The sequence below is a fragment of the Cupressus sempervirens genome, chromosome 8 (assembly GCF_028749045.1).
Source record: "Cupressus sempervirens isolate cs-2001-9-10 chromosome 8, ASM2874904v1, whole genome shotgun sequence".
In the NCBI taxonomy this organism is placed as follows: domain Eukaryota; kingdom Viridiplantae; phylum Streptophyta; class Pinopsida; order Cupressales; family Cupressaceae; genus Cupressus; species Cupressus sempervirens.
The window spans coordinates 306,107,306-306,121,414 of NC_143125.1; the positions used below are offsets into that span (position 1 = coordinate 306,107,306).

The 14,109-nt window shown below is 37.7% G+C and overlaps 1 protein-coding gene across 5 annotated transcripts in view; it reads right to left on the reverse strand.

Annotated features, from left to right (window-relative positions):
- The window catches only part of LOC149542624 (THUMP domain-containing protein), a 153,965-nt gene that overhangs the window by 41,345 nt on the left and 98,511 nt on the right, over positions 1–14,109 (reverse strand). For 3 of the 5 annotated variants that reach the window (XR_016355487.1, XR_016355489.1, XR_016355488.1), the window contains exons 4-7: positions 10,381–10,520; positions 10,105–10,228; positions 9,730–9,870; positions 9,499–9,605 (exon numbers count right to left, since the gene is read on the reverse strand). Coding sequence is in view for 1 of the 5 variants with exons in the window: in XM_089797510.1 (XP_089653636.1) it covers positions 9,730–9,870; positions 10,105–10,228; positions 10,381–10,520 (405 nt within the window). In the remaining 4 variants the exon portion in view is untranslated. The remainder of the gene's footprint in view (positions 1–9,498; positions 9,606–9,729; positions 9,871–10,104; positions 10,229–10,380; positions 10,521–14,109) is intronic. The other 2 variants (XR_016355486.1, XM_089797510.1) reach the window with 1 other exon arrangement.

A 14,109-nucleotide genomic window follows, 5' to 3' on the forward strand; every position in this document is an offset into this window, starting at 1 on the left:
ACCTATTGCTGCTTTGCAAACAACCAAATGGCACCCTGGATTTCCAACGTGAGCTCTATGGTGCTAAGTGCTATCCAACACAACCTCTTTATACCAAACATGACCTCCAGGAAGCAGAACACAACCTCAGCAAGCTCCAAATGTCAAATGCAACCCCTCAATACCAGAGAACCTTTATGTGGGTATTTCAACAACAGTTCCAAAAGGATACCAATTAATGTTTAAAGTTTATGAACAACCTTTCCACAATCCAATGTCTTCTCAGCATGGCATCCAAAACAGAACTATTCGGAAAATGGGAAATAATTTCCTTTTGCAAATTTATAAATGCCTACAAATCATTATAGATTTGTACCTGGACCTAAAAATAAGTCGCTTTCATCCAAATCTTGCTTCCAAAACAATCAGCAGAAATATGAATTCTGTATGAACCCACCCATATTGACTGGGAAAGATCTTTCCTTTCTGAAACCATTCTTTGCCATAGGGTTTTGGTTTGAGGGCTGCAGAACTTTGTTCAACTTCAAACTAGGGTTCCACTAAACTATTGACTGCCAAGAATAAATCAAATGAGTCTTCTAAACCTTCACTTATAACCCCCTTTGGAACTTTTCAGAAATAATAATTTAAGATTATTTTTTTAATAATAAATAATCATTTTTGTCCATATGAGTGACATATACTCCAATTAGATAATTAACATAAGTTGTCATTTAATTTTTGCTTTTTCAACAACTTAACAATTAATCATTACTTATTAAACTGTTTTCCACTCATCCAACCTATTGGTTCATTGTCACACACCCCCCACCCCCCCCCCCCCCCCCAATCATCTTTTCAACTTCACCAACATCAGCAAGACACTTAGGTCCATGAACAGTCGTGGGGCTGTGGATGAGGAAGGGTTCTAGGCAAAACTCTTCAAGCATGGCATCATGGCTTTGGGCCCATTTCTCCTGGCTTTTCTTAACAAGGTGGTTAGCGCGGGGTTCCCCACTCCCCCTCCCCCCCTCTTGGTCACATCATATCATCCATCTGATTCATAAGGTTGGGCCTACATCAGATCCAACAATTATAGGAACATCATGTTGGGGCACACTTTCTCTAAATTGTACACCACAGTTTTACGTGGTATTCTTTCCCAAAAGCTTGATCAGAGACATTTGTGCTAGAGATCGAGGGGCTTCTGGCCAGATTTTCAAACCATGAACCACATCTTGACTCACAAAGCTATTATAACAAAGCACATCACCTCTCCTCGAAGGTTTATTGTTGCTTCGTGGATCTCCAAAGGCGTTTGACTTAATCCCTAGGACAGCCCTCTTCCAAAGGATGCGAGACTAGTATTTTGGTGGCTCTCTTGAGTGTCATCAAGAGACTCTACGAGACAATGTGGCTGAATCATGAACCCTAATGGGATGTTAGACTTCATTCGTAGCACCATTAGGGTGAAGCAAGGCTGCCCTTTGTCTCCATTTTGTTTGGACTCTACATTGATGAGTTGGAGGAATTCCTTCAAGGACACTCCCTCCCTGAGGACAATTGTTTCTTATACTAGGTGTTGATTTCTATCTTGCTCTTCGCAGATGCTTTGGTCTTCATGGCCTCCTCTCCAAAAGGCTTATAGAGACTCCTTGTTGGCCTTGCTTCTTTTTGCGATTTACGACATTTGGCAATGAACCTAAGAAAGACCAAGGTGATTGTCTTCAATTGTCTTAAGACCTCTCACCTCCACTTCTTATTTCAAGCCGAGGAGATTGAGATCGTTTCCACATACACTTATTTAGGGGTCAAGTTTTCTAGCCCTCGATTTAATTTGAGACCAGCGGCTCCAACTTGTATGACAAGGGTTATGGCTCCCTTGTAGAGAGACGGTGCTTCAAATATCATTCCCAGGGCACCACATCCAAGCTAACTCTTTTGGACACTTTGATTAGACTGATTGTGCTCTATGGTTATGTGGATTGGGGATCGCCCACACTGAGTCGGACTAGGTTCCAGTGGAGCTTGTCCAAACTTTTCTACTTCAATGTATTATCAGATGTAATCTACCCTACGCAATATTGTCCTTGCCGAGTTCGGTTTTCATCCTTTCAAACTTGATACTATTTTCAATTTGGCTTGGTTCTTACATTGCCTCCAAGACTTCGCAGCTCCTCAAATGGGCTCCACAGATATTCAGACCTAGCCTATTGCTCTTTGGAGGCTATTGCACGCTCGGACCCCACCAATTGGTTTCATTGTTGGTTCACTCAAGCCCCATCTCATCTTTAGTCAAGAGTTGAACATGAATATCAGGACGAACATCTACAAACAATATATTCATACTACTTGGACTCGTCCCCTTGGGGGGCTTCAACCAAGGATGGCATTCTATGTGGAACACTTTCACAAGTTATAGGGTGGGGTCATTATCCTCCTCTCGTACCTGGCTCGTGGTTGCTCTCATGCTCTTTGTGTCTCTCTTGGTTCTATCAGAGTGGGTTCTTATAGGCTCTACATCCAGACTGACCACCATTTGGCTAAGGAAGATAGGATATGTCAACTTTGTGATTTGGGGGAGGGTGAGACGGAGATACTTCATTTTTTGCTACCTCATCTACTATGAGATCAAAGCGAGATTCTACTTCTTATTTAGGTTGGCTCAATCTCTCCCAACCTTCTTCACATACACGGACCAGAGGTGGCTTTCAATCTATCTTTAGGAGACTCCGATGCTCTAGGACCTCACTCTACAACAACTTTCCCCTTGAGATCACATTCCAATCAGATCATCCCCTCATTCTTCACAGTGATTCCATCCATGCGAGGTACCAAGCAAGTGCTAGATCTCTCTTCTAGGTCTCCCAAGGGTATGAAACCTAGCAGGTCCTTCACTCAACATCAACTCTCTTCTTCTAGCGCTTCTAAGGGATTTCAAAGATGATTAGGGATCTCTTGCCCTACGGCCTATTTGTCGATTCTAGACTTTTTCCCACTCGATGGTGTAGCTAGCTTCTTGGGTTGTTTGGTTTAGTCATCTCCTCTTGCTTTGCTTCTTTGCGTCTTTTCGGTTTGCTCTGTCTTTCTTCCGGACACTGTTTCGTGTACCTGCTATATGTTGGTTTTGTTGGCTCCTGATTTAACAGTGTTTAAACAACCAGGTATACAAGGCAAGAATGCGTCTATGGGCAGCTATCTCCAATAATGGACACACTTCACCAAGAACCTAGGCCAACTATAAGGCTATACTCCTTCTGCACTTCAGGCTCTGCAAAACCTAGGCGGGTGAACCTATACATTGAATCTAATATGAAGCAAATACAACCCTTATTTCTCCTGATAACTCATGAAATAACATCAATCTACAGTAGCCAAATGCAGATCTAGGAATCTCATAAGCTGAGTGAGGGCATTCTATTATAGCTCTTCAACATGAAAAGGGAAAAGCGTTTGAGTATTGATGTTGAGTTTCAACACATCCTCAAATATGCAGAAGTATAACAAGTGATCCTATAACTTATCAGTGCCTAATCCATTGGGCAATCCCATGAATCCAAAACATACATCTGTGACATCAGGACATATTCTGTATACCCAGACATCAGATCTATCTAATCACCTTGTGATTCAGACATCAATGTTCATTCAGATCTCATTCTCACAAAATATCCTTCTCAAGTAACCAGTAACCTTGTTAAACATATCAAGCATTTACTTGGCCCTTTGGTCCAAAAGCAAAATACATCAAACATACAACCTGAAGGGGATGCAAATGGATCTTAGATCTTTGTTCCAAAACCACATAAGATTTACAGATTGTTGAGACAGGAGACAAGAAACAAAATGAAACTAGTGAAATTATTGCTCATATGTATTCATTTCCTTGAAACTATACATTCAGATGCATAAAATCAAAACATGAAACAACCTAACATCTCAGAACTATCTATATTATCTTTACACTTGCTATTCACATGAGAGAAATATGCTGAAGAATGAAGGTGGAATCACAGATCTAGATCCAACATAGTGGTCTCCCAGAAGGACTGAAGATTTCCAACCCACAATGGTCTCCCAGTAACAAAAAACTGGAACCCTTGCCGTGGAAGAAAGATAGAAAGATATAGACAAAGGTGAATTCTCGGATTGAATCTGCAATCGACATTTGTCCACTTGAAATCCATCTCCTGCAACTGAAAAGACTCTCTCTAACCTCTCTCTTCCACCTGATCTGATTTGATTTCATCATCATTCTGTAACTGTTTTGCAAAATATCTTTGCTGAATGATGAAATCCCTTGTTTGCTAAAAATATCTGATATGCATCAAAATGTTGATAAAAACTCTATTTAACTGACTTAGAAATAACCCCAACTGCAATTTCACTATGTTTTGTCCATATCTAGCTCATTACCATGCCAAAAAACACAACTAAACTCTAACACCTGGATGTAGTTGCCTATTAGGAATCTGGGACAAATCCCCCTCTAGTAGGAACTGATGGTGTTCTGTGCAAAAACTAACACCAGAATCGAAAAATTCAGATTCTCACGATTCCGGCAATATATAAGATCGCCTATTTTGCATCTCAAAAACCCCCTGAAAGTCTGTTTGAAAATATCTTCCTCTGCTAGAAATGCTCAGGTTTGCATATTTGATTTTTTTTTTTTTTTTGAAAAATTTAAAAATTTCTGAAGTTAAAACTTTAGAATTATCAACCCTTCTAAATTTCAAATTTGAACGTGCATCTTTAACAAAATAATAATAAAATATTATTATTTTTAATTCTTCAATATTGCCCTGACCCTTTGAATCCGGGGTTAACCTTTAGTTGACTGACTGCCACGTGGCAGTATTTGATTGGCTCTGAATTTGCATTGCCACCTGGCGGCCTCTGATTGGCCGACCACTACTCATCGGATGCCACATCATCATCTGTGGGACCCACGCCATGTGTCATTTATCCGCTTTCTCGCATTTTTTATCGACCTTGCAACTTCTTTTTGCAAGTAAGCGCCAACCGTCGGATCTCGCCACGTGGCGAAATCCGACGGTCCCATTCTTGAGCTGCCAGTATTCAACTGTGACCTAGGCCCACTGCCACGTGGCGCCCAGGCGCATTCCCGCATTCTTTATCTGGCGTGCATCTTCATCTTGCGGTTTTGCCCTTGCCCTCCAATGTGGACACGTGGCAGCATCTCAGTTCTGGTGCCACATCATCATCTGCGTGCATTTGCTCAAAATTTTGTAATTAACTCACCTACAGCTGGCAACCACCTCCATGCTGGCCACGAGGTCAACCTCACAAGCATGCTTTGCCTTATAAAAGACCGATGTCTTAAGACATTATATTAACTGTGTGTTAAAGTATTTAACTAATACGAAAGTTAAACCTCGGAGGAATGTGGGATAATTGATATTGACCCCTCTTGCCAAAAACGTGGAGATGTTGTCCTGTTCACCTCTCATTCGATTTGCCTCTGTTCTCAGATGTGGAGCTGCCATCCATGTGATGCCTGAGCTATTGAGTGGGGCTGTCCTCCAATCTAAAACGCAGGCCTTTGAAATTTTGACATTAAGCATTTCTTTGGAACGGACTACCTCTGCCCACGCAAGGATCCATTTCAAACTGTCGTCCGTTCTTCTTCAAAACAAATGCCTGCTCATGCAACGGCTGGGGTTCTTTTACATGCTGCCCTGCTACTTTGTGTGGAGTGCGGGGACTTTGACCTGCGTTTTGACTAAATACTTGACGTGGAGCTTATCTCTTCTTGCTTGCAAGCCTGCGGCTTCTTTTATTGTGCTTTGGCGCAAATTTATTGACTGAACAACAGCGCAAGGTGTGTCTACTTTAACACTGAGGCTACTCTTTAACTTTGCTGAGACATGGGTTCTTTAATTTTCTTTGACAAGCGTTGGGCTTCATTTTATGTTGCTTTTACTTGCTTCTTTTTCAACTTGCGTTGATTGTCCCCAATCAACTAGCAGCCTTCTTATTGCGCAAGTTGCTTCTTCTATTAATCCTTACTTACTCCACGTGAGGTGCCCTACTTTTTGTGGGTGTGTGCACTGATGAAACCTCCTCAATTTTTTAAGCACGGTGGGCTCCCTTTTGGTCTACGTGGATCTTCACTCTGGTCAACGGCTGCTCTTTGCCTTGGAGGTTGCGGCTTGGAGCTTTTACTTCTTTTTATTGTGTAACTTGTGAACTGGACACGCCTTTGTCTTCTAACAAGTCTACTCTTTCAACTCTCTACGGATTTCATTTATACGTGAGGCTCTGTCATGCTGCGTTGATTGATTGTTACTCTCCTTTTATTGCTTGAAACGTTGTCTGCCCTTCTTTAATGACCAAGCATCTTCATCTCTGCATGAACTGCGCTTTCCTTAAAACATGCGTTGGATTACTAAAACATGAGTCAAGATACTGAGAATCTCTATCCCTTGGAACTGAACCTTTAGCAGGCTAAGATTCTATAAGAAATGACTCATTATTCGGACCATACAGATTGTTGCTTAGGTCTATCATCCTTTCCTAGGCTCGAAACTCCCTTTGTGTAAAAATGGGGACCCCATTAAGATTAAGTCACCCCTCCAATGTATCAATGATGATAAAACCATATCTTGGTCATATGAGTCGGGTCACATGGTGGCACGGCTAAAAAAAAATTTGTTTTCAGGCGACTGATCCTTCAGATTAACCCACTGATCATCTCAGAATGATTAGAAATAAATTTGATCACTGACTGATCATTAAAATTTTAATTTAATACCTTTTCCCAACTGTCAAATTTGTGCCAGGAGGTCCTATTGACTAGCCTCAAAAACTGACCCAAACCTCCGATCGGGCTCTGAAAATTGGCACACTGATTCTTTGCTCCACACTCTTGCACCCTGTCGAATCTCGTCTCATGACGAATTCAGGGTCAAAAAATATTCATTGTCAAAGTTGACCTTTCAGAACTACCTGCAAGAAAACATGTCAGAAAGTAATAAACTGGGTTCGGAATTGGCTTCGAAAACTGGAGAAATGAACACTTGGGAAGACGAAAATTGGGGCATTGGTTCTCTGTCATGAGGACAATATGGATCTGTAATTTGGGCTCATGACAAATAATAGGGCGCAAATGGCGATCAGTCAAAGTGGGTTACTCAGAATTTGCAGATTGGAAACACTGACAGAAAACATTTTTTGCAAATAGAATTGACCTGGAAAAGTGTGCAAACGGATTCGTCAAGATTTAAAAATTGGCACACTTGAAGAATTTTCAGGAGACAACACAGTGGTACAATCCATTCGATCTCACCAATCACGGATTAGGAGTTATAATGCCACAAACAGGGGTACTGACAAATCTGCAAATGCTGACACCAGTAAAAAGCTAGGAATTGCGTTTGGAATCGAGTTTGAAAAATGATCAAACGGATTCGTCATAAGCTGAAACTTGAAACATAACAAGTTCCTGACGTCTACAATACAACGCAAAAGAAATTTCAGCATTTCGATCAATTGGTCAAAAGTAATAACACGTCAAACAAGGCTTCCCAGAATTATGAACATTTTGCAAATGTGTGAAAACAGTAAATGACCAACTTTGAGGGATTCTAAACCTAATCAAACGAACTCGAAACGAATCAAAATCTGAAACATAGGTTCTCGGGTATGGACACTAAACACTCCCAAAGCTGTGAATCATGAAACATTTCTAGGTGCGAGATATTCAAATGCAAACAAGGCCTCATGTCGCTGTTTGACACAGGGTAAAATGCAGATTTGAAACTAGCTCAGAATGGGACTTCACAGAATGACCCGGAATATCAATTTAACATCATGGAACACTTAGACGCACTGAATGCAGGGTGTTAGAAACATTTAACACCTCTTAGGCCTCAAACTAACAACCGGGTACACGTGCACTTAAATGCGTTTATAGGGCTTAATTTTCTCAAAAGTGCTCAAAATTGACCATGCAATTTTAGCGCCAACAGGTTTATTGTTGTATTTCAGGTAGCCCCTTGGACCCTTTTGTTTGTCTTTTGTTTGACATTAATAAACTTATCTTATCTTGTGCTCAAAGCTGCCAAAAACTAGAGTAACGAACACAGAAAACCTTCAATGTGTTTTCCTCTACACTTCAAGTTGTACAAAACCTAGATGGCTTCCTCTTGATTAGAGTTCTATTCCACTACAACATGCAGAATCCAACACTCGATATTTTCAAGTGAAACAACAAACACCAATCCTCTCTTGAATAAAGACATCTCTTATGCTAAGCTTGCAAAGTAAGATATTGAAATGACTCCAAGGTTTCGTTAATTATGGGTACTCGCTCAGTAAAATAATGTGACAATGATGGTAAACACCTAGGGACTTGCTCTGTTTCTCAAAATTTCACAACACATTTCTAAGAATATGGCTTTAAAATGTGCAATGGAAATACTGTTTTCTGAATTCAAATTCTTGATTTCTCCAATTGCAAAGAACAAAGACACGTTGCACCGAAAATATAGAAGAAGTCCTGCATATTCCTCCATTACATTTTCAAGTCTGTTGTATCTATTCTATCTATATCTCCCCCTTCCCCTTTGTTGTATGTGTGTGTGTGTGCGCGCGACAAAAACGGTTGCAGTTTCCTTGAAGAGGAAGCGACAGGCTTCCTACGGTTTACATGTTTTAATTTTCAATAATTAAATCAAAAAATTACAAAAGCCCAGCAACTGTTGATTCTTGCAAAACACTATTTTAACTTTCAGAACATCTAAAAATCATCGAGATCCCAGTTCTCAGTCACGTCGTCCATTTGTTCCTCAAAGTCAGTCGGGTCCATCCCGAAGTCAATAAAGAGAACATGGAACTCTTCCTTTTCCTGCTCCTCTTCAAGCACGACCAGGTCTTATCAATGGCTTTTGTGAAGCCACCCAATACCTCAGCATCATCACATGGGTGTCCCCTTCCACCCAACTTTGCATACCATTTGGGATTTAGAGCAAAGGCTGCTGCCATATGAAACGAGGTATTCATTATGTTCCACCTCTGCCATATGATTAGTGGTATTCATTATCATTCCCCCCACCGTCCCCAAAATCAGCAAAAAATATTGTAGCCCTGTAAATTCATCCCACTGTCCCCTGGGAACATAGTAGAAAAGCCACAAAAAAGGGACATCGCATATCCCTGTCTGTAAAATCAATGAAGTGAATGAGATGCACACATCAGTTCTTTGCTGTGTTGTGTGTGTCTAAACAAAAAACTGTCACAGGAATTTTCATGCTTCAAATAATCAAATAACATTTGATTCTGATGCAATGAACTGTTTATCTTCGCTACTTCAGGGCCATACGATATTTTCAAAAAAAGATCCACTCTAAATATGCTATGGAGAAACAAGAACAAATTCGTCTCAGGCTAGAAAACTAAACACTTAGCCAACTAAAAATTGAGAATCAGCAAAGATCATCCCATGCTCCAAGAAAACTGAGCATTTTAGAAGTTATGCATATGAAAGATGAGACTTACTCATGGTAAAATTGCAGATTGATCAGAATCTGTTATGTTTTATTGAACATGTCTTGAAATCAAGACAAACACGGAAATCATCAAACTCATCAAGCACCAACAGATCACTGTTAACGAACAGCACATAAAGCAGTTGCATTAAAAAAATGGAGCAACTATCCACTTCCTTGATCATATCATGTTAGAAAATCATATGCTCAAATTTAGAAAGATTAAGAGATCAGGAACAACCTTAACAATCTGGACTACAATAGTCTTATCCGGATTGCTGAGGTCCACTTTATGGGGATGGGGTACCAATTTTGCCACTGTGTCAATAATATTTGACCTGTCTATACCACTGTTTGCACGGGCTTCATACAGGACAGCAAACTGCGAAATTTGCATTTTTTGTCATCATGTAAGGGTTTCACCCACTTAAAAAATGCAATTATTTAGAAAAAATAAGATAAGCATAGAATAGAGGGAATGCTACCTACATCTTTTTAGAAACTTATCAAACTATTTCAATGTAACAGAGTATAAATTCATTATACAACGCAAATCTGGATATTTTTTATGTCAAAATCTAAGTAATTTGAATGCCAAAATTTTATTCACATATACCTTAATAGGCGACTGATCTTCTCCAGTTGGAAAATGCTGTTCAACTAGAGGCTTAGCTGTTGTTGCAATCTCCTCAGCAGAAGCATAACATGTCAATTCCACAGGTAATAGCCTCAAAATAAATCTGAAAACTGTCAAAAGTAATAAGAACTTGCACATAGTTATATGAAATGAGCTCCTAAATGTGAAAAATACTGTAAACCACTCGATTTGTTTCTTAAAAATGTAGAGGTTCTAACTTCTAACACACTTCATGATGGAAGCTAGGACAGAAACCTTGACATGTGCTTTCTTGTAGCTGCAGCTTTGTTCATTATATATTCTACAAGGTCAGTAGGATTAGGTGTTCCACTCTCTTTGCGCATCCGTATAAATACAACACCATTACACCCAGAATCCAGGCCTGCAAATTTCACCTGCTCAAAACAGAATTTATGAGAAATTATAATACTGCAGATGAGCCTAGTGACAACCTTCAAATCTCTGTTGACGTTGTAGCCAACACACACAGACTCAGGGAACCTAAAGAGAAAGAGCCGACTCAACAATATGCAGTTGACAAGATGTCAATTCAAACAAGCAAATTCAATCTAATAATGGAATTTCAAATTTCTTTCTAATGATTATTTTCAATACTCAGCAACAACTTGACCAAACAGTTTGCTAAGTTTCTTGAAAAGCAGAGTGACACTCAGTAGCATGTGGCTTGTCAGAAAATGTATCCTGACTAGGGATACCATTAAGTTTTTGGCACTTCCACAAACATTTCCAGATCACACTTCCAAAATGTCAAATTTCTTCACAAAAATTAAGAGAATAGTTGTCGATGTCCTAGGCCGACAGGTGTCGCAGAGGCAAACTAATGAAAGGTTGATAAATCACACATCAAACTCCAGGAAAATGCATCCCATAAAGGGAATGATGGACAATTTTGAAAGATGACAAACAAAAGGGTTAAACATATAAAATTATAATCCTACAACATAGACAGCTAATTCTTGTCTACAGTTGAAATTCACTCAAACGGACAGAAAGCATAAATTTCAGAGTCAAACTACCTATTACAACACATCAACAATTGGAATTTTTGAGGATAGTACATCAGATGTCATATCTCAATCAAACATATGTATTGAGAATATTGAGCAAATATGGACTCTTTAAATATTCTTTCAATATAGGTAATATTTATAAATTGGTAATAATAAATTATTATTTTGAGGGCTGATACTTATACTTCTATTATTGTATGTTACATATTTTCTAAGCATAGCCCTCGTACCATTATATACATATACGTACGGTTAACTATGAAAGGTTATACTTTTATTATTGTATGTTATATATTTTCTAAGCATAGCCGTCATACCATTATATACATACATGTACAGTTAACTATGAAAGGTCTTACCTTGTTACTCTTCACACAGTGGTGTCCGTTCATAACAATAATGAACATTCATAATAATCATCGATCATAATAATGAGCACTGTTTGGGAAATAAGTTTTTATTACATTACCGAATATAGCATGACGACTGTTTTAATAAAGTGATCGGTGATCACAATACAAAACATTTAGTATCGCCCAAATGTGATCAGTAATCATTTTAACTTATACTCTCCCTGACTGTGATCAGGTTTAGAGTATGACTACACGTTAATGAGAAATGTGAATTTTTTTTATTTTAGTTTATTATAATAAATATTATATATATATATATATATATATAAAATTCTTATTTAATAATCTGACACAATTATAATTTGATACAGTATATATATAATTATAAATACATTTATTTATACATTATATAAATAATTATATATTCATATTCATATGATAATTGACTTTATTAATTTCGTATTAATAGATTAAGTTCCGATCAATTGATCTGACCAAAGCTATAGCATCAACACTGCCTTTTAACTAGGGAAGATTAAACACATGATTTGGCATTACCTCAATGTAATGATAAGCTGAGACTCTTTCTCAATAATTACAATTATATCAAGTTTGCATCATAAGTGTTCCACCTTCATTTTGCAAGAGGTTTGGTGAGGATGGTAAAGAACAGTGAACTCCCTCTTAATCCAATATTTCACAAAAATTTATGGATATTTTGTTTTTTAAAATACAAGTTTCTCTAAATCCAAGTTTGGATTACTGACTTCAGCGGAGGAAGCTTGATGTTTAAGACTGCCAGGGCAATTTGTTACAATGCGCCCATAGTTGTTGGATATATAACATTGTACTTTAGAGTAGTCTCTTTGTTTCTTGAACGGTTGTTTACTATTTGAGTACTTGCCCTTCTTCCTTTTCCAATTAGTTGTGAGAATCTGAATGTTATCATTTGTAGATTCCACATGAATTCCTCTAGATTTTAGATTACGCTCTTGTTGAATGCAGTCATCTTTTAGTTGATCAAACTTAGGGAGTTTGGAACGAGCACTTATTCCTTGTGTAAAGTTTTCTCATTAGATAGGGAGTCCATTTAAAGTTAAGATAATTCTTTATTATCTTCTGTTATCCTCGTCAAGTATGAGGTGATGGTCTCTTCTTTATTCATTTTAATATTAGAGAGTTGATCTTTAAGAGTACGAATACTGCTAGTGTTATTGATCTCAAACATGCTTTCCAGGGTATTGAAAATATCATATGCAGAGCCTAACTTTGTGATAATGGGTAGTAGATGGTCCTTTAATCCATCTACTAAGAATCTCATCGCTCTAGTATTATCCCTTTCCCATTGACTCTTCTTGTCCTTCTCATTAGATTTAGGAGGATTTCTTATGATTGTTTATAAGTTTCTAACTCTTTCTTTCTTAGTATTAGCATCATTCACAATTTCCAAGATTTGAAGTTTGAAGCACTATTGAGTTTGTCTTCAAGCCTGATTCCATTCACCATTTTGTAGGTACAAGATTTTAATGGAATTAAAAAATCTGATCTTGATTGTTTCTCAAACCTGCTCTGATACCATGTTGAGGCTCATAGATCAGATGCAATATCTCAATATGGACTCCTTAAATATTCTTTTAATAATAATAATAATAAATTATTATTCCAAAGGTTGATACTTATACTCCTATTATTGTATGTTCTATATTTTCTAAGCATAGCCCTCATACCATTATATATATACATGTACGGTTAATTATGAAGGGTCATACCTTATAACTTATTACTCTTCACACAGCGGTGTCCGTTCATAAGAATAATGAACGTTCATAATAATCATCGATCATAATAATGAGCACCATTTGGGAAATATGTTTTTATTACATGACCGAATATAGCACAGTGACTGTTTAAATAAAGTGATCGGTGATCACAACACAAAACAGTTAGTATCGCCCAAATGTGATCAGTAATCATTTTACCCTAGCACAAAATCTTATACTCTCCCGATAATTAGTTATCAGGTTCTACCCAATAACACCATGATCGGGTTTAGAGTATAATTCCATGCTAATGCTGATGTGATTTGTTTTTATTTTTAGTTATTATAATTAATATTATATATCTGTCTCTGTGTTTGTGTGTGTGTGTGTATTTTTTTATTTAATAATTTGACACAATTATAATTTGATACAATTTATATGTGTGTGTATGTGTGTATTATTTATAAATTATAATAATAAATATATGTTTATATCATATGATAATTAACTTTATTAATAATGCATTAATAGATTAAGTTTTGATCAATTAATCTGGCCAAAGCTACAACATCAACAGGAATTAATAAAATGAACAGCCATAAACAAGAAAGAGTTAAGCTAGACTAATCATTCTGAGTGAAACACATGATATGTTCAATTTTCCCTCACGTATTTGGAAAAACTGAAAAAGGATTTGAGAAGTAACACTTCTCAAAAGGGCACAAGAATAGACAAAAGACTTCAAATGTTTAACAACTGAACTGGGAAAAAAGTTTTAGCTTCCCATTGAAGATTAAAATTAACTATTCTATTAATGCAATATTTGTACCAGAAGTTCTT